Source organism: Lissotriton helveticus, chromosome 3_1 (genome assembly GCF_964261635.1).
Source record: "Lissotriton helveticus chromosome 3_1, aLisHel1.1, whole genome shotgun sequence".
In the NCBI taxonomy this organism is placed as follows: Eukaryota; Metazoa; Chordata; class Amphibia; order Caudata; family Salamandridae; genus Lissotriton; species Lissotriton helveticus.
The window spans coordinates 73233471-73253165 of NC_136061.1; the positions used below are offsets into that span (position 1 = coordinate 73233471).

General features: G+C 43.1%; 1 protein-coding gene across 2 annotated transcripts in view; it reads left to right on the top strand.

The window, feature by feature from the left end:
- The window catches only part of TNS1 (tensin 1), a 1078078-nt gene that overhangs the window by 969811 nt on the left and 88572 nt on the right, over positions 1 to 19695 (top strand). The window contains exons 20-22 of one of the 2 annotated variants that reach the window (XM_078679262.1): positions 3591 to 3790; positions 4813 to 4954; positions 15323 to 15418. In XM_078679262.1, coding sequence (XP_078535388.1) covers positions 3591 to 3790; positions 4813 to 4954; positions 15323 to 15418 — 438 coding nt within the window. The remainder of the gene's footprint in view (positions 1 to 3590; positions 3791 to 4812; positions 4955 to 15322; positions 15419 to 19695) is intronic. The other variant, XM_078679263.1, reaches the window with a different exon arrangement.

A 19695-nucleotide genomic window follows, 5' to 3' on the forward strand; every position in this document is an offset into this window, starting at 1 on the left:
TTCCTGCCTGCTCCTTGCCTCCCTCCCTCCCTCCCTCCCTCCATACAATTATAAACTCCCTTCTTTACACAGCCTTTGGGAAACGCACGCACGTCTCGCTGGTTATTCAGTATTCTGCGCGACGTGACGTGCTCCGAGTACAGGCACCATCTACTGCAAGGGCTGTTTAACTTTAGGAGTTGTGGGGCGTCCATCTTGCCATCAGAACTCTATGGTCCCTGGCTCGCTTAAGATGGCGCTGAATTATGCTGCAGAGAACAAACTACACTAGTTGATCGACAAAGGCAACGCACTCTGTGTACAATACGTAGGTGTCTGTGGGCTGTCAGGATGGTGGGTGCAGCACACAGGGTACCCAGTTGGCACAGAACTGGCACATATTGTCTGAGGCCCAAGTGGACGGACAGACAGGAAAAGCAGACTGAGGGTTGTTCCAGCATTCCTGTGCCATTCTTGGGGCCCTTTCATGAATGAAGTAACTTCTTCCTGGCCAGATATATAATCAATGAAGTGTAGAACCATCAGCCTACGTAAGGCGCTACCAGGACTGCTGGTTGAAAGGTTCGGTTGAGCACCATGGTCATCGTCCAATGAGCATGGGCGACTGAGTTACAAAGCCTTTCACCCCAGATCTGCTGTATGTGTCAGATTCCCTCTGGATCCAGCCCTACTTAAGAACTAAGATTGAGAAGGTGCACTAACCAGTTGCCACCCTTGTACCACGGCAAAGCATACGTTACTTGCTGTATACAGATAATACAAATGCACACAACGTATAATCAAATCGCTTTAATTCAAAGACCTCTTTGAATAAGGAGTACTCTGTACTAATCCAAGGCGATGGACGTAAACATGTGTTATTGGTCAATTTGTTTGCAAATGTTTAAGAATTAAAATACAAAACATAGCAAACAAAATTGCAAACACTGAAGAATGTTTACTTGCTTTATTTCAGGGTTTTTTAGTTGAGGTGGAAAAACTAAAGCTGAGAAGTACAAAGTCTGATCAATTCTGGGGAAAGCACAATCTGAACTGGCTTGAAACTGAAGAATCCATGTGCACTTCCTAGGTTACTACTTCAGTTATGCCAATAATAACCTGGCAATCCCGTGATCCACTTCCGGGCAAGTTAAATGGCAAGGAAGGTTTTGCCCGATTGGCTGCCCTCTTCTTTCAATCAAATAAGGTTTCATTCCATCTCCATTTCACTTTGAGGGTGAAGACTGTCAGACAAGGTGTCTGCAGCTACAAAGGGGACAATTGAATACGGCTGTCCTGTGTCATCAGATATGACCCCAGCCCATCTGACGGGAGACACACACCAGTAATAACGACTTTAACATCAAACTGAAATGTTGTGTAGACAAAGAATTGCCAAGGACATGAAGTCAGTTTGGTCAGTGGCCATCGGCCTAAAGACTTCAAAAATTCTTCAAATTCCTTAGTTTGACTTCCAGAATAGAGGAAGGGAGGGAAAGATGTTGATTTAAGACTTGGCACATTGCTGGTGGCCCCACAAACCCTTATTTTCTTTCTTTTGTTTTATTATAAAAAATGAATAACTTAAAATTAAAAGAAAGTTTGTGCATGGTTATTTCCACAGGATTCCATTGTGTTTCTTCCCACATTATCCCCCCAAATAATGCGGTCCAGGTCCCCCCTGCAGGAAACCATCACTTGTGTCCAAAGGTAAATCTGACAGGGCAGGGGGGAGGTAGCAGAGCACCAGTGAGGTCTCCTCAAGGTTGGCACCGACATTCTTCCTGCCGAGGCTGATAAATGATCAAATGTGTATGCATACTAATTGTATGTGAGAAAGTTGTATGTCATATGGATTGTCGAAGGTACCTTAAAACAGCTTAATATTATCAGGATAATGATTATTAAGATTATCTTAATTGCTCTTCGATATGAATGCAAGATCACTGCTTACATTGCTTCTCCTTCTTCTTCTTCTTCTTATTATTATTATTATTATTAATACTAGTAGTGGCATTGTTGTTACACTTAGAGAGAGATGTGACTTCAGGGATGAGATTGATTGTGGACAGGGGATTGAGGAAGCGAGTGATAGTCTAGGGCTTGCAAAGATCCAAGCAGACTTGTCCATGGCCTGACACTACAATCTTGTCCATTGTCAAAGTCCAGTTTTTATTCAGCAAAACAAGTGGAAAAAATTCTTCATGATGTTACATTCATTTAGCTGGAAAAGACATCAGCACAAATTATTTTCTCATGCAAACTCTATTTGTGCATGTCCCCTCCCCCACAAGTACAATGAAGAAATGTTCATATTTATGAAAATGTGAGAAGCTTGATTTCCAGAAATTTGAGGAATTTGTGGAAGTGAAGCCTCAGAGTTTCACCCACCTCAATCCGTCACCCGTCTTGTGCCAGCATCCTCGCTGTGCAGGGCGTCGCGTTTGCTCTCTGGTGGAGATGCTGATTCAGAGCTGACAAATGGCCAGGAACATCTTCAGCATTGACGCGACTCCCACCGGGACGTTTTCATTGGTTCGTGGAGTGAGTGTGTGTTTTCAGCTCTGAGAGTTTTCCACTTGGTCAGAATATATTTAATAACAGCCTGAGTCACACAGCAGTATCTCATGGAAACTCTGAAGAACACAAGGCAAGCAGTAGATTTACAATGAGGTTAGTATTTTTGCACCATAGGCTTCTGTGGATTTTCCTCTTACTGAATAACACCTTCTGCCTACACCGCTATTCACACATGAAATGCAAGGAATCCTCTACTCTTTGTGGTTAGTGCATGCGCAGATACAGTTTGATGAAATGGTAATAATTCAGCGATTACTTGGACTATTGTATCAAACGCTTGTGGACAACTTTGACCAGCGCCATTGCTGTATATTTACCATTGAGAAGAGACAAGGGTGTACCTTTTTCATGGCATAGGGTTACTGGCCATGGGCATTCATTGGGAGAGGGTGAGGGGCTGCTGAAGGATGTGCCCCTCTACTCAATGAGTTCACTTGTAGAATCAATGGGCGAACCAGGAGTAGACGCTTCAAATGATCAGAGCCTTTGCTTCAGAAGCCTTCTACATTGAAGGCCTTTTCTCAGAATGCCCCTTATGTGAGGTTCAGTTTAAGCAGGATGGATGCTCTACAACCAGGCTATATCAATTGCTTCCTCAAAGCCGACCTGCTGCCTAGTGTTGCCTCTTGCACCTGTCTTTTGCTCCTCCCAGCAAGATACTCATGGTTTGATGGGAGATCCCCATGTAAAAAAGGTATTACACATAGCAACTCCATCCCTTTACCTCTTCACATTGTTGTCAGATTTCAGAAAATACCTTGCTTTTTTGACAAGGGCACCATCTACGCTGACGCTTTTCAGTGCTGGTCACCTTCGTGAGTGCTTCTCCCTGTTGTATCTTCATTTCATACCAAATACCCGTACCGTAGAACTCTTCAAGATCTGTGCAAAAACGACAATGAATAAATGCTGCTACTGCCCTCCTTCCTGTATTGACAGTTAATGGAGCTACCTTAAGAAATTTCCTTCTCACACTTCTCCACTTTTATTTTGATTGTAAAACTTCTTGCTTTTTTCGTCTTTCTTACCAGGAGTGCAGGCTCGCGACAAGACCCCAGACGAGCTAGGTGGACCAACACGAAGACGCACCACCAGCGAAGGCCAGTACGAAAATAACGCACCACATTCTGGAAGTGTACGGAGCCCCACGAATGTCCGGTCTCCTGTACGATGTGTCTCGCCCGAGGTTTTCAACACCATCGCTGCCAACCCAGGAGGGAGGCCGAGAGAGGTGACCCAATATTTCTTCAAGTTAAGAGAGTACCTATGGGAAAAAACAGAGACTGTGAATGATGAATGCAACGTGAATGTTTTTGTGGCAGCGTTGAGGGACTCCTCTCTGTTTGAGGGACTCCTCTCTGGTGGTAGTAATTTGATTTTAGATTACAAACTGAGTTGAAAAGTGGTGCTTAAACCATATACACCTTCCTATATTACGCACATTGTACTCGAAAAATTGGCTCATTGTCAGTAAAATCATGGTGCAATTGAGAGAGGGTGGACTGAAAACAAGTAGCCCCCCTCATGAGATTACGCTATCAGCTAGTCCTTGCCTCATTCAGTTTAAATATGTACGTTGTGTTCATTACACACCCACACGTCTACAAACACTGTTGGATCTCTACTAAACGCTTATGATGCTCTCACCGAGTGGTAGATTTCTGCCATATGTTGTTGTAGTGCCAAGTGATCGATAAGTCCTGGGGAGATATCACCTACATTTGTTCTGCAGTGATAGGATTTCAAATTCTTCCTAATCTCAAAGTGGCCCGTCCTTGTTTAGTCAATGATTTAGATCTGTAGTGAGGCACCAAAATGTTGATCAACACCTCATTTCTGCTACCCTACCACAACTTGACCAGAAAACTGGTAAGTATTAACCAAACCAGTGGTGAGTGAATGGTTGAGTGGCATGGTCTGATGTTCCTTACTAGAAGCTCAGATATACCAAAGAATGGGCTGTCCCTCAAAGCTTTGGGGTATGTAGTTGGATTACTTTGACTTTTCAGTTCTACTTGCCCCTATTCCTTTGTTGACACAAATTAGCCTACATGGCCTGATTGTCTCATTGTCTGTCTGTTTTTTAGAGTGCCTGTATTAGAAGCCTCTAGAGGTATCTCGGTGACTGGTTAGATTGCTCTTCAAGTGGATCTGTCTTGAATGCATTACTTTTACGATATTCTGTGAAATTGTAAATAGGGGGATTACGAACATGGTTATCACTAACCCAGAGCGTCCTTGTTCACCCTGCAGCCTCACCTTCACAGCTACAAGGAATCCTTCGAAGAAATGGAAGCCATGTCGCCGACCAGCCCGACCTCCACCGGTGGTGGTGAGATATCCCCCCCGATCCCTGCCTTCCCTATCTCACCACAAACCCCTTACCTGAACCTGAGTAAGTTCTGCCGCTGCGGGAGGAGGAGGTCTCATCAGAGCGGGGGAGGGGCAAGGTAGCAGCTAATCCCACATGATGTCGCTGTGGGATGATGGAAAGGGAAGCGAAGACCACCCAAACTAGCCGGGTCTTGATTCTCCTCGTCAGTACATCCTGAGATATTCACAGTAGTTGTCACTGAGATCTGCACCCATGGCTTTCACACATGCCATGTTGTGTCATTACCACCAACATTCACAATTTATAATGTAATGAGACAACCACAATTGTTTGTTTGATTCTAGACCCATATTGAAACCAATGTTTTGGAAATTGTGTGAGATGTCTACAAAATATTGAGGTTTATCCCTATCCACCCAAACAGGTCTCCAGTGACAGCTGTGATATATCTATGTGCCTGCATATCAAAGGATGTACTGACCGGATGTCCAAAACATGCACTTCCATGTTCTGGACCAGAAAACCCAGCACCATCTGTTTTCCTTACGTGTAAACCCTTCCCCAAATGATCACTTGTTGTTTGATGTTCACTGGCTCTTTCCCCCGTGCCACGCACACACTGACGCTTGCTGCGGCATCAGATGGCATTACTATGTGGAGGACACATTTATTTAAAGGGCTGTTGAGTTGAAGAGGGATCACGCATTCTAACTGTGTAGGTGATTTTCATCCTTGGTTTTTACTTTTCAACCTAGGATTTTGCACCCTAAAAATGCCTGGTTAGATAATTGTAAAGAAAAGTAATGAGTAGTAAAAATCATTAAAGTGTGACAGCACATTTGTTGCTCTGCATTACAGAGTGTCCGTCTGACTTTCATCTTGCAAAGCAGGAACTGAGAAAAACCCCAAACCAAAATGTATTTTGCGCTGGAGAACTATGGGCCATATTATCAACACCGGGTTAACACCAGAACCTGGGCTGCTATGGGAATTCACAAGGGCATATTATCAAGCCCGTTATCGCCGCTTTAGCAGCAGTTTCCTGCCGATAAAAGTGGCGATAATGTAGCGCCCTTTTTTAATAATATGGCCCCATGTCTTTGAATTGACAACCCCATGTTACTTCTTTGAATATCCACATATTTGTAAATACATGCGTATATCTGAGAACCACTTAGTTCCATGTTCCTTAAAGTCCAAACTGATTCTGTGATACAGAATCAGTCTGGCTCTTTAAGGAACAACCAGGAAGGCCAGAGATGGGACTTCCTGTATAAGATGTCAGACTGGAATGCTGATGGAGGGAATTCCTGTATGACACAGGGAGCACAAAAAGGTGAAGCCAGATTTCTAAGTATAGAGTATTAAAATAGTATTGTTAAAGCCTGGATTTCCTGTTTATGACAGAAGTACAAGAAAGAATTATCCGTTCTAGGGGTTCAAAAATTGGTGTAATGGTACAGTCAACAAACTCCCAAAAACTTCTCCTGCATCTGAAAAAACATATTTAAAGGACGAGAACCCTCACCCACCTCACCTCACCCGCCCATATGGTGGCTTGCTTCATCACAGAGTCCCTCTTCACACCCCATCACCAATGGGTGTGGACTACAACTCACACTCGGGCCACTGTGTATGAGGCCAGGGCAGGACTGCTTTGAATTACACTGCAATAGCCACCTTGGCTGGACAACACTGTCAAGGGGCTATTGATGGGTGCCCCTGGGGCAGTTGTGAGGACCCACCATTATTGCCCCATCTGTGATCGCGTGTTCACTAGTTTGAGTAGTGACAATTTCTGGTGTCACAAATTCAGCCTCAGTCATTCATTGTTTCTTTGTCGCCCTGCCCAGCCTTTCCTCTGATGAGAGGAGAAAATAGATTGGGGGGTCAGTCACTCTCGGTCAAGGTAGCCTTGCTCTGGAACAGTCTTCCAGTCGCCTTACGCCACACGCAGGATCTCGGTGCCTTTAAGAGACTTCTCAAAACCCACCTTTTTAATCAAGCTTTCTTTTAATCTTCTCCTTCCTCATATCTGAGTCCGTATCGCGCCAGGATACTCCAGAGTAATTGTGCACGTTATAAGTCTCTTATAACATAACATAACATAGTTCTGATATTATGATAACTCTACATTTTAAAGAGTTATCTCATTTGAGACATCTGAACGGAAGGATAGGGGCGGTGAGAGTTGGGCTGATGTGTGGCACAGACTGAGCAGAGGGAGCTGATGGTCTCTGCCAAGAGAGGTGTCAAGAAAACTGTGTTTATTGCCAGCAGGCAGCTCGGGCACCAACCCAGCTCTGGAAGGAGGGCTCGGAGTGTCCAGTGTTTACTTAGAGCGTGATGCACTCTGGGAATGACAAACATTTCCAATGACTTCACATCTGTGATGACCACACCTTGTGTGGGTCACTTCAGGGCAGTCTAGATGGGTTACAGAGAGAAGAAGGGAGAGTTGCTGCAATGCCAGTGCCTAAAAAATAACATAGGGTTGGGGTAGAACCAGTCATGGCAGATTGCCCTGCACCATTCCTCTGTGCCAAGCTGGCAAGCTTTTTTACTGTCACTACTAACTGAATGCTCTGTCCCAGCACCGAGCAAGGACAGGGTTGTGAACCCGCTTTCGGCACTGAGTAGGGCTTGGTCACGTTTTCACAGACCGCTCCATTCACAGACACTTGAAGTGCCATTAAATGTCCATTTGTCTGGTTTGGAAGTGATGTGTTGCAAGTTCCCTTTTCTGTTGCCCTTTTAATGAATACCACCAGTGCCTTCCAAGGCCTGATACACTTGACAGATCAGTGCACCCAAAGGCTGAGAAAACAATAGCAATGCTTGATATTCAACGGAAGTCTGGTGCAAACTACTTATTGGTAAACACTCTTGTCTCCAGGAATGCCACTTCACCAGTAGTCGCTTAGACTGAGCAAACCATGGCTGGGCTGCCTCCCCCTTCTAAAATTTAGCTTTGAACGTGTGCGTGAAATATGCATGACAGTCAAAACTGATCAGCAAGGGCATATGTCCTACTTGTGATGCACAAGACACAAAATTGATGGACGGAATGCAGAATAAATTAAAACATACACCCTGAGTCAAGAGATCTGGGTTAAATCTATTATTCTTTTTCCACCCCAGTTGAGACCTGACCATATGCAAATCAGTCTTGACCCTGTGCCTCATGGGAACAGTCCACCCCGAACTGCATAGCCAGGTCCTCCCTGGACTGGAAACAAGCATCCTAGGACCGGTTTCGGGGTTTCACCCCTCATCAGCTAGGATAGCTTGATTCCAGTGGCACAGTTAGCCCAGGACCCATGTCTGGGCATACTCGGCGCTCCAAGGGCAAGAAAGCAAAAGAAACGCAATTGATGGACGGAATGCAGAACAAATCAAAACATTCACCCCCAAGGAAGAAATCTGGGTTAAATCCATCATTCATTTGCTCACCATGCCATCCCAGTTGAGACCTGACCATATGAAAATCAGTCTTGACCCTGTGCCAAATGGGAACAGTCCAGCCCGAACTGCCAAGCCAGGTCCTCCCGGGACCGGAAACAAGCATTCTAGGACCGGTTTCGTGGTTTCACCCCTCGTCAGCTAGGATAGCTTGATTCCAGTGGTATAGTGAGACCGGGAACCACGTCTGGGCATACTGGCGCACTTAGGGCGAGAAAGCAAAATACAATTGATGGACAGAATGCAGAACAAAGCAAAATATTCACCCCTAGTACAGAGATCTGGGCTAAATCTAAAATTCTTTTGCTCACCATCCCACCCGAGTTGAGACCTGACCATATGCAAATCAGTCTTGACCCTGTGCCTCATGGGAACAGTCCACCTCGAACTGCATAGCCAGGTCCTCCCTGGACTGGAAACAAGCATCCTAGGACCGGTTTCGGGGTTTCACCCCTCATCAGCCAGGATAGTTTTTGTTTTTGCATTTGTCATCCTACGTGGGACGGGTGTGCCCAGACGTGGGTCCCGTGCTTTCCATGCCACTGGAGTCAAGCTATCCTGGCTGATGAGGGGTGAAAACCCGAAACCGGTCCTAGGATGCGTGGTTCCAGTCCAGGGAGGACCAGGCCTGGCAGTCCGGGCTGGACTGTCCCCATCGGGCACAGGGTCAAGACTGATTTGCATATGGCTGGGTTCAAACTGGAATGGCATGCTGATCTAAAAAATGATGGATTTATGCCCAGATCTATAAACTGGGGTGAATGTATGACATTGTTCTGCATTCTGTCCATCAATTGTTATTTTTGCTACTTATGATGCACAACATCAGGACCAGAAACGCTCCCACCCACTTGTTGGATTTACTCCTGTGCAGTCTGCCAGTTTTTCAGATTGTTAGCCGTAGTTTAAATGAATGGGGGTTGGGTATTCCTGGGGGATTATACACACCATATTTTAAATAGGTATTAAGGAAGGTTTTTTTTTCCGCATAGAACCATTTTTTTCTCCAAATGTGCTTTGACACAGTGCAGAGTGTGTTATTTGCTTAATAATGAAGTACCAGCATGAAGTGAAATGTGTAAGCCGCATCGCATTGGTACAAAAACTTACAGAAATGTTTGTTTTTGCTACTCAAATGTTCAATCTGCACATAACCTCTCTGGTGTGCATTATACAAAAATTTGTCAAATTCTATAAATTAGGCTATATTTCAACTTGTGGAAACTGCTTTTCTAGGTAGTTCCTATAAAAATCATGTCACCTACCTTGTTTAAAGAAAAATCATCCTTCATATGCATTTTCTGTGAATTTTCACAGACCAAGATAGCCAAAGTTTGCAAACGTTTTTCACATAAAATTTGTAGAAAAACCTATGCAACTTCCTTCCATAGATATGAGAATCGAATCACTTCTACGGAATCATATGAAAAAAGTAGCTGACACTATGCAGTACAGCAAATTACTAGTGTTCACGAACATTTCTAGACAATCACTCAGCATGCCCCTTAAATATACAATAAAAGCAGAACCTACAAATGTCCCTGGAAAGACTCTTGCACCGTTTTATTCGAGCCTAATTGTTGCTAGTTCAACCAGAAAGTCTGAAATCAAACAGTACTGTTGTGTTCATGGATAGGAAATGAAAAAAGTAGAGGTCTTATGTGTAGTCCAGGTGCACTGGGATGTATCACATTTTAATGCAGCAGTTTATATTTTCAGATTGAGTAAGAGAATCTGAGATAGCTTTGAGGGCCAATAAACGTGCTTCTTAGGTTCTTGTGTAGACTTTAGGTCAGAGTTGAATTCCAGAGCATCATCTTGGTTTTTCATCCTTGCTGAGGTCAACAAAATGCGATCTCTGGGGCTGGACAGTAGAAGCACAGTTTACTCAAGGTGCTGGGAGGCTGCTGTAATCTGTGAGAATGTGCTACACAAAGAGCAAATTATCATAAATTAACACACTAGAAAACTCTTGCACTTTCACAGCAAAATGCCCTGTAAATTTATTGAACCAGGTGTTGGTGATAGGAATCATGAATCCACCCCTTCTCTATGAAAATCAATGTGTTCTTTGGCACCCCCTCTCTGTCCCCGTGAGATGCCTGTAGAGCTGTACATTGCCTGTAGATCGCTTGCTCTTTACGGTTCACCCACCATGAGTCTTCCTGGATGTATGGTCAGATTGAGTCTTTTGAAAAACAGAAACCATAGAATTTCACACTTCTTTATTGAACTATATGGTAGAGGGGTACTCGCCACACATCTACTGACCGGGTGCTGCCCGTTACAGGAAGTTATGGCTGGGCAGAGTATGGCTGATTTCAGACATGCCCAGCATTTGACAATTCTATCCCTTTGCTGCCAGCCTTCCTCAATCTCTGACCTGTCTCAGCAGGGCTCTCATTGTCCTGACAGCCAATGTCCCTGTGTCTTAGATTATGTGTGGCTGCAGCAGGTGCTGACGTTGCATTTTTTTCTTCTTTAGAAATTCTTACTATAGGAAAACCGCGCTGACTTGATGCAAGGTCTGATCTACTTAGACTCTCTCTGGAAGTAGTGTTGACACTACCTCCATGAGAGAATTCACCTCAAGGAAATACCATTGCATCTTGTGACAACGTAGGAGAAAACAAACTGAAGCAATGCATTGTTTCCTTACATCTTCTGATGACGTAGGATGATACAAACTGAAGCAATACATTGTTTTCTTACATCATCTGATGACGTAGGATGATACAAAATGAAGCAGTACATTGTTTCCTTACATCTTCTGATGACGTAGGATGATACAAACTGAAGCAATGCATTGTTTCCTTACATCTTCTGATGACGTAGGATGATACAAACTGAAACATTATCCTTACATCTTCTGATGACGTAGGATTATACAAACTGAAACAATTCATTTCTATTCTTTCCCAGAATTGCCAAAGGCAGAGAGTTAACTTAGCATTTGTGTTAAACTTCTTAGTATCGATAAAATGATGTTATTTTGAAGAAAAACGTCGCTCCTCACGCTTGCTGCTTTTCGCTTTCACTTCCTCTTCCCTCCAGCTCACTTTCTAATGTCCATGTAACCCCTTCTGATGGTGGTGGGTTTATGGGGTAGGTTTGATTGCAGTCACCCAGGTGATCAGTCAGTTGTGACTGATTGATTTCCTCTCAAGTGCCCCTACTGTATGGAATGAGCCTCTCGGCTGTACAGAGTGATTCAGTGCAAAGTGGAGAAAATGTCATTGTATTGGATTGTAATTCAATTTAATAGCGCTTAGTGTCCCAGAAGCGGTGTTGAAGTGCTTTACAGTGAGTAGCATGGTGCTCTGACTTTTCAGAAGATTCAAATATATAGCTGTTATAAGTCCATCAATGTCGAAATTCTAACCTCTTAGGATTACTATAGCTCATGTTGTAAGAATTCGCCCCTAACTTGTCTCCTGAATCAGTGTTTGAGGGATCTCCAGTGATTGGCCGGCTGCCTCTCCCTCACTCAATCCCAAAGCAGCCCTCTCTGTCTAGGCAGTGAAGGACACAGATACCAATGATTTCCCCATTTTATTTCTGAAAGAAATTAGTATATTTTGGGTTTAGAGGATGGTATTGTACCATATATTCGGTGACAGACCCACTTGCCTGGTGTATGTATTGCAATAGTAGAGTCTTATTATGGTCGATAGAAGACTCTGGACCTGATTAAGATCTCGGTGGACAGGTTACTCCGTCAAAACGGTGACGGATATCCCATCTGCCGAAATATAAATTCCATGATATCCTATGGGATTTATGTTTCGGCGGACTTGGTACCCATCTCAGTTGTGATGGAGTACTCTTTCCGCAAAGATATAAATCAGGCCCTCTGTTTGTAGTGCATCTCTCTTGCTTCAAGTGTCTACACTATGGGCCCGATCACAGAACTAACTGACGACAAATCCTAAACGTACTACTTTTGGTATTCACAGAAGGCATTTAGTAGTCTTAAATTAGGATTTTGTCTTAAATTGAGATTTTGTCTTAAGTTGGGATTTTGGCCTATATTAGGATTTTGTCTTAAATTAGGATTTATCCTAAAATAGGATTTTGTCTTAAGTTTAACTTAAGTTTGTCTTAAGTTTAATTTAAGACAACATCTAAATTTAAGACAAAATCGTAATTTAAAACAAAATCCAAATTTAGGACAAAATCCTAATTCCAAACAAAATCCTATATTAGGACAAAATCCTAATTTAAAGCAAAATCCTAATTTAAAACAAAATCCTAATTTAGGACAAAATCCTAATTTAAGACCAAATCCTAATTTAGGACAAAATCCTAATTTAAGACAAAATCCTAGTTTAAGACAAAATCCTAACTTAAGACTACTATGCCTTCTGTGAATACCAAAAGTAGTAAGTTTAGGATTTTGTCGTCAGTTAGTTCTGTGAATCGGCCCCTACATCATTAAAGGATGCAGTAGATTGTTTGTTACCCAGTGTAGTGATGGCTCTTAACTCAAAGGGTAGAAAACACGTTTATTCTTCTCTTTAGGATCCCTGTAAAAACTAGATGTGGGACAGTGGCAGATTGGGTGAAATGGCGCGGCTGATAATGGAGAGGTGATCAGGTGCTGGGTGATAGCGGCAGTGCACATTTGCAAGACTGCATAAACTTCGAGAACTGGACCCAAGCGAGCGAGCATGCTGCAAGGGACAGGCAAGAGTTGGCAGTTAGGAATCTGGGTTGCAGGAGAGAAGAGAGATATTCAGGCCAGGAGTATCTATTAAATAAGAAAACTAATGTGTCCAAAAGGATAATAACAATTTCAGAGTAAAGATCTTGATGTGAAGGTAGCGGTATCAAGCAGTGCATTCCTCTGCCTAGCACTAGTCCATGGCAAGGCGTTTGCTCTCCTGCTCTTTCACCTAAATCTCTCTTGCCTGGGATTAGTTGATCTAACCCTCGTGCCCAGACAGAATTCACTTGTGGAATTTGGTGTAGTTTGCTTTCTCAGAAATACTTTGCACTGAACACCCTGTCCAGCCAATGGCTGCGCCCTGAGAGATGCCAGGGCACGAGCCTGCGGTACAAGTCAGCACACTTGAAATAAAGAACATGAGTTCCAAGCTGTGCCCTTCCTCCTCCTCTGTTCCTCCATCTTCCTCCTCCTGCAGCTGTGTGTGGGCTTCGGTGGAATCTGTCAGTCAGGAGAAGAAACGCGCAGCGATTCCACATGAAGCCAAGTAGCAAGTGGGTGTTCACTGCACGTGTCCGCGTCTCTTGGATGCCCTTTGCAGTGTCCACCCACTGCCTGCTCTCTGGACTTGCCTGCACGCTGACGGCGTGAATGTGTGGACAGCGAAGATGTGGTAAGATGCTGAGCCAGCGCTGCAAGAGGTTTGGACTTGGGGTCTCAAAATAAAAAGGACATACTCAAAAATGACTGATGGGCTTGGCCTTATAGAGAGAAGCAAACAGGCTGGTAGAAAAATGGGGTGACATCACCTTGTCGCAGGAGCTCTCAATGTCTCTTTAAGGCAGAGGTCCTTGGGATGCGAAGCCATCAACACCGCTAACAATGAGTCCATGGAAGAGGGCGTGAGGTCTAGCCTAATGACTTTGCAAGACCTCATTGAATAGGTGATGTTTAACTTATACACTAGTCTTCCTTTATGAAAGAGGTACTACCCCCAATTTCAAGAAGGCAAAGGGAGAGGTGCTGCCAGGCTGGTTACCCGCTCCTGTCCCTTTGCTGTTTGAGCCAACCTGCTTGAGCGGGACAGGACCATGTTATCCCTCACAGTTCAGTAGGGTCTTTGAAGCACCATCATGAGTCATAATCCCAAAACTCTTTCTCCCCGGCCAGTAGACCAGATGATCGCAAATGTAACGATATTCAGGGCCACGCAGGCAAATTAAGTGGTCTGATATAAAAACTATTCTATAGTTCAGTTATATCCCTGTAGACCTATAGAGCGGTGAACAACGAAAATTGGATGGTTGCTACATTGCACTTCCAAGTAACCTTACATATTGGTCTCAGCAGCAAACCTTGGGCCTGATTTTGTGTTTGGTGGACATATTAGACGGATATCCCGTCCGCTCTATTACAAGGGCCATAGGATATTATAGACTAGTGATGCAATGGGCGGGATATTCAACATGTTTGTGGCCCAGTAACACATCCACCAAACTCTAAATCAGACCCTTTGTTCCTTCCCAATGATGTATGGTGTCAATAATGAGACATTATGGTGCTATATAGCACTTCAAAATGAGCTAATAAATTATTAACGTATAAAAATAGCAATAACTCTTTGTAAAGAGAATAAGCTTGCTCTATCTGTCATATATTACTAATTCCTATAATGTTCATTTTTTGTTCATGTGGTCCAACAGATTAGGTCTGAAACATTCGGAAAAATGTCATTTAAACTTAAGTAGATTCCGCAAAGTCGTGTTTGTAGTGTATCTGAAGCTCAGGTGTCGATGTGTGCTATAAAGATAGCAGTTGATTCTCTTTTAAAAAGATTGGGATGGAAACTAAATGTGCTAAGAAATATTAAAGAGAGAAGATTATGTCAGGACCCACTGTCCTAACAGTGATATTTTTACAGAGCCAACTTCCTAACTTGTTTGCACTGTGACCTAATTGATCTCTCTTGCAGTACTTTGATGACAAGGCCTTGCAAAAGTCAATCATATCTTTGTTCATCTTTGGCATGTACTTCCTATCTTATCCTCTCTGACTTGCCTGTTTTTTCCAATCCTGTCAGAAACTTTCCTCCCTGTGTCCTTCTTCTCTCTGCTCTACACAGTATATTGCATCTCTGGTTGTGTGCCACTCAAAATCCTCAGAGTTCTCCTAGCTATTGTGAGAATTCCAAAACCTTTCTCTGGCCATTTTGATCTGCTCTATTTTTAAGTTAATGTCCATAGGTTTCATAGGGAGAGGCTTGTTTGGAATCTAAAACTCTTTTTTCCTTCCCTTACTAGCAGTGCGCTCTCCCCCGGGCCTGGCTAAAACGCCTCTCTCGGCGCTGGGTCTCAAGCCCCATAACCCAGCAGATATTCTTCTTCAGCAAACAGGAGGTGAGTTGGCAGTTGTGGGGCTGGCTTCTGGGCACTATGGAAGTTCAGCACCAAATGAATGTCAATCTCACTTCTTGAAGAATACAGAACTTTTTGGCAGCGTCTTCTGTCATTCCCTTTCTAGTGGACCTTTGACTTTCTCGTCTCCGGTGCCAGTTTCTTTATTATTGTCTTCTTTCTTCCTGTCAGTGTCACAAATTCTTCACTTTGCCTTCTGAAACTTCTCTTGCACAATTTCTTTGCACCTGTCTTCTGTCTTTTTTCACTTTTAAATATTTCCATATTAATGTCCATGTCTTTTCTTCGAAGTTACAACTTCACGTCAACTTTTTTCTATCATCCTTCAGTTTCAAATTTTCACCTGCAACTTTCCCACTCAGTTCTTCACTGTTACAACTTCACCTTACCTTACTTCTTTCTAGCCTTCACTTTGAAATATTTTCTTGTAACTTTCACTGTCCTTCAATTTTACAACTTCTTCTACAACCTTCTTCTACCTGTCCTTCAGTTTCACAAACCCTTCCAATTTTCTTCTGAAGACTCGCCATTCTGTGCTGTTTGTCTTCAGCCACTATGACTCTACTGTCCCAGTGGGGTTATTCTCTATGTACTATGTTATTGTATACATTTATGTACCTTGATGTACATATATAGATACAAAAGATGTAGGTTGTGGGATGGTGAAAGGTCAACGTTTTTCAGTAACAGCCAGGCTTGAACTGTAACGTGAATTTCTTGTGCAAAGAAGAATTTGAAATTACTTTACTGTACTAAGTAATATATCCAAAAAAGTAAAATCAATGTATACTATCATACTCCAAAGAATTAGTATGTAAAAGTACCTTGTTAGGTGGTTGCATGGGGCCCGATGTAGGTCGGTCGGTAACGGCCGAAAATCGGTATTTTTGGCCGTTTCCGACCGGTATTCAGTAATCGGTATGTAGGGACACATTATTTTACAGATTCGGTAAATTTACCGATCGGTAAATTTACCGAATCTGTAAAATACCGATTCGGTATTTATACCTATTCTGTATTATTGATATGTAGGTGGGACTCTTCTGAGTCCCACAAGCCTTACAGAATCGGTATTTTACCATGAAATCCAACTTCATGGTAAAAAACCGATTCCGGTGTGCATGCACATGTGTGCATGCACACCTGTGCCATATGACAGGCAGACCTGCCCTTAGGGCAGGTATGCCTGCCACATGGCCCCCGAATCTTTTTTGGGGGTGCTAGAGGGTGTCAAAGTGACACCCCCTGCACCCTTGTCGGAATCTGTATTTACCGATTCGGTAAATACCGACCGGTAATGGCCCATTCATTCCTATGGGCTTTGAAGCCCATAGGAATGAATGGGGCATTACCGGTCGGTATTTACCGAATCGGTAAATACAGATTTTTACCGATTCGGTAGCAGGAACATCTGGATGTTCCTACATCTCAACCCCTTAGATTTACCGATTTTTAATTACCGAATCGGTATGATTCGGTAATTTAAAATCGGTAAATCTATTTTACCTACATCTGGGCCTTGGAGTGTAAAATGAATACAAATTGTCAAAGATTGACGAAGGAAGTGGCTAAGAATAGTGTATATGGTGTTAAAGGAACTGGTTGAGAGTTATCATAGGTTCTTGAAGGAACTAATTAAAAGTTGTCATGGAGTTTAAAACTTGCCAGGAAATATAGAAAAACTATTTATATATTGTCATAGGATTCTGAAGTGACAGAATAGAAGATATCACGAGGACTTAACAAAAATGATTAAGAGTTGCTGTTGCCTGGTTTATATAGCATAAAAGTTACTGATTAAAGTTCCCCGTGGCTGTAAATTGAATCAGTTTAAATATGTCATATACCGTAAAAGTAACCGCATGAAGATGTTAGGGATGTAGAACATACTGACTAGAATATGTCTTAGCATTCAGGAGAAACTGATTAATTGTTGATTTTGCTTATAAAAGTTACTGAAGTTGCAACAAATTATATAAGGAACTGGTTAAACGTTGTGATAAATAGTAATAAAGTGTAATGAAGTTGTCATAGACACAAGAGTAACTGGTTGAAAAGTGTCATACTTTTTATACAGAAAGTCATTGCATTGCTTTGCCATAGGGAGTAAAAGCAGTGTTGTATTATATACATCACTACATTGTGTTGTCTGACTCCTGGCATGGTTTAAAGCTCCTGTTGCATGAGTATAGTGCATTCCACAACCTTGTACTGTTGTCATGTGGTGCAAAGAACTGATTCAAAAGAATCATAAGGCATCTTAGACACTGGATAAGAGATGACAACATGTCTGAATAATTAAGTGTGTTCTTTTGTGTAAAAGCAACTGGTTTAAAGTTGTAATGCAATATACAAAAGGTGTTATTTATTTGTTTGAGTGCAGATAGAGCAAGTTGCTCTGGGGAGATAAAATACAATGACCTAAACGAAAAGCAGGCTGGCACGTGACCTTTTTGTCCTTCAGTATTTCATCAGTTTCCAACAATGTGTTGGCTCAGGAGCTGGAAAACACTTCTTGAGTTGTGCTCAAGCGCCCGCCCTGCCCTGGCACACAGCCACAGAAGCTTGAACTGATGATACCCATCAGTTTTCATATTCATTGAGCTGGCACGAGAACACATTCCAATGCAAAAGTCAAGTAGAGTTGGTAGGTTGGGTAACTCTGCAATCTTCTGCAGAGCAGATGAGATATGGGGTTATATAGGATTATATGAGACGTCCCCAGCCTCTGGGGCTCTACCCTTCTTTTCAGGTGGAACTGTTAAACGCACTGAAGTTGAGTACCGACCCAATTATGACTTAGGCCAAGTGCAAAAGTTATGGCTAGGCGCATGGCCAAGATGCCAGTGATTTTCTTTTAATACCCATTGGAAGGAGGACTATTAGTATATATGTCCATAGCTGTTTACATTAGGCAATATTGTGAACATTTTTATCCTATAGCTTTAAATGTGTATTTACGTTTCTCGTGAAGTGAAACCTAATTTTCGTTTGGTTCTATCCATATCAGTAGATGAACTTATAATGGTCAGATCCGTCTCTTCACTTAGTCGACTGAAGCCATTTTGCTTTCACTTTATTTCTTTGGGGGTATTTATAAAACATGATCCTAGTCCAGGAGGACATCATTCCATTGCACACTGCAAGGAGCAAAACTAGCCAACAGGTGAGGGTATAGAGACATGCAGGTGTATTTACAGTGCGAGCGAAGGAGACGTCGGTCACACAAGACATTCAGTTATAGGTTTGCTCGTCCTGTTGAAACATGTAGCCCCATAGGTTGTGTTTTAATGAGGGCCTATGCCTCCCTTTGCTAGCACCAGCAGAAGTAGTGGGTTCATTATTGCAGAGCCACCCCTAACCTTTATTAATGTTATTATCATAGATTTGTAGAGCACGTTGCTGCCCTAAGGCTTCCGCTAAGAGACATCTTGTTGGCTGGGACTATGGAGGCATCAGAGATATTGTTCGAACAGCCATGTTTTAATTGCTTTGCGGAACTGCGATTCTTTGTCCATCATTCGAAGCTCGGGTGGCAGTGAGTTCCCGAGTTTGGGGACTTGGTGGGAAAAAGATCTTCCTCCCCACCTCTCCCTTGAAGCCCTAGATGGTTTTAAGAATCCGTCTGAACCAGATCTCAGGTGCCTATTAGGAGTCTAGGGAGATAATAGACTCATCATTTTCCTGGAGCCTCTATTGCGTAGAGCTTTGCGTGTCATGATTAGCACCTTAAATTTGACTCTCGCCTCCACGGGAAGCCAGTGTAGTCCTTTTAGATGTGTTTTCACCGACTCCCAAGCAGGGAAATTGCACAGTCGTTTTGCTGTCGCGTTTTGGGCCACCTGCAGTCTGTGGGTCACATATTTCGGTGACCCCCCGGAATAGTGCATTTCCATAATCCAGCCGTGACGTGACTAGAGAGTGGACTACCGTCTTCCGGTGCTGCTTAGGGATCCGATCTAGGATTTTTCTGAGACTTTTTCTTGGTTGAAGGGAAGATTTCAGTGCACAGGCACCAGAAAGACATTATCTGAATAACATAACATGTGTATTTGTAAAGCGCACGTTCACCCAAAGGCATCTTGGCGCGGAATAACAGATGTTTATTGTTACCCAACTCAATGGTACTCATTTTATCGACCTCAGACGGTTGAAAGGCTGAGTGGAGCCGCTGAGATTTCAACCTGTGACCATGGAGGACGAACACAGTCCCCTACAGTGGACACATTAGCACACTGAGCCACCAGACCCGGCTAATA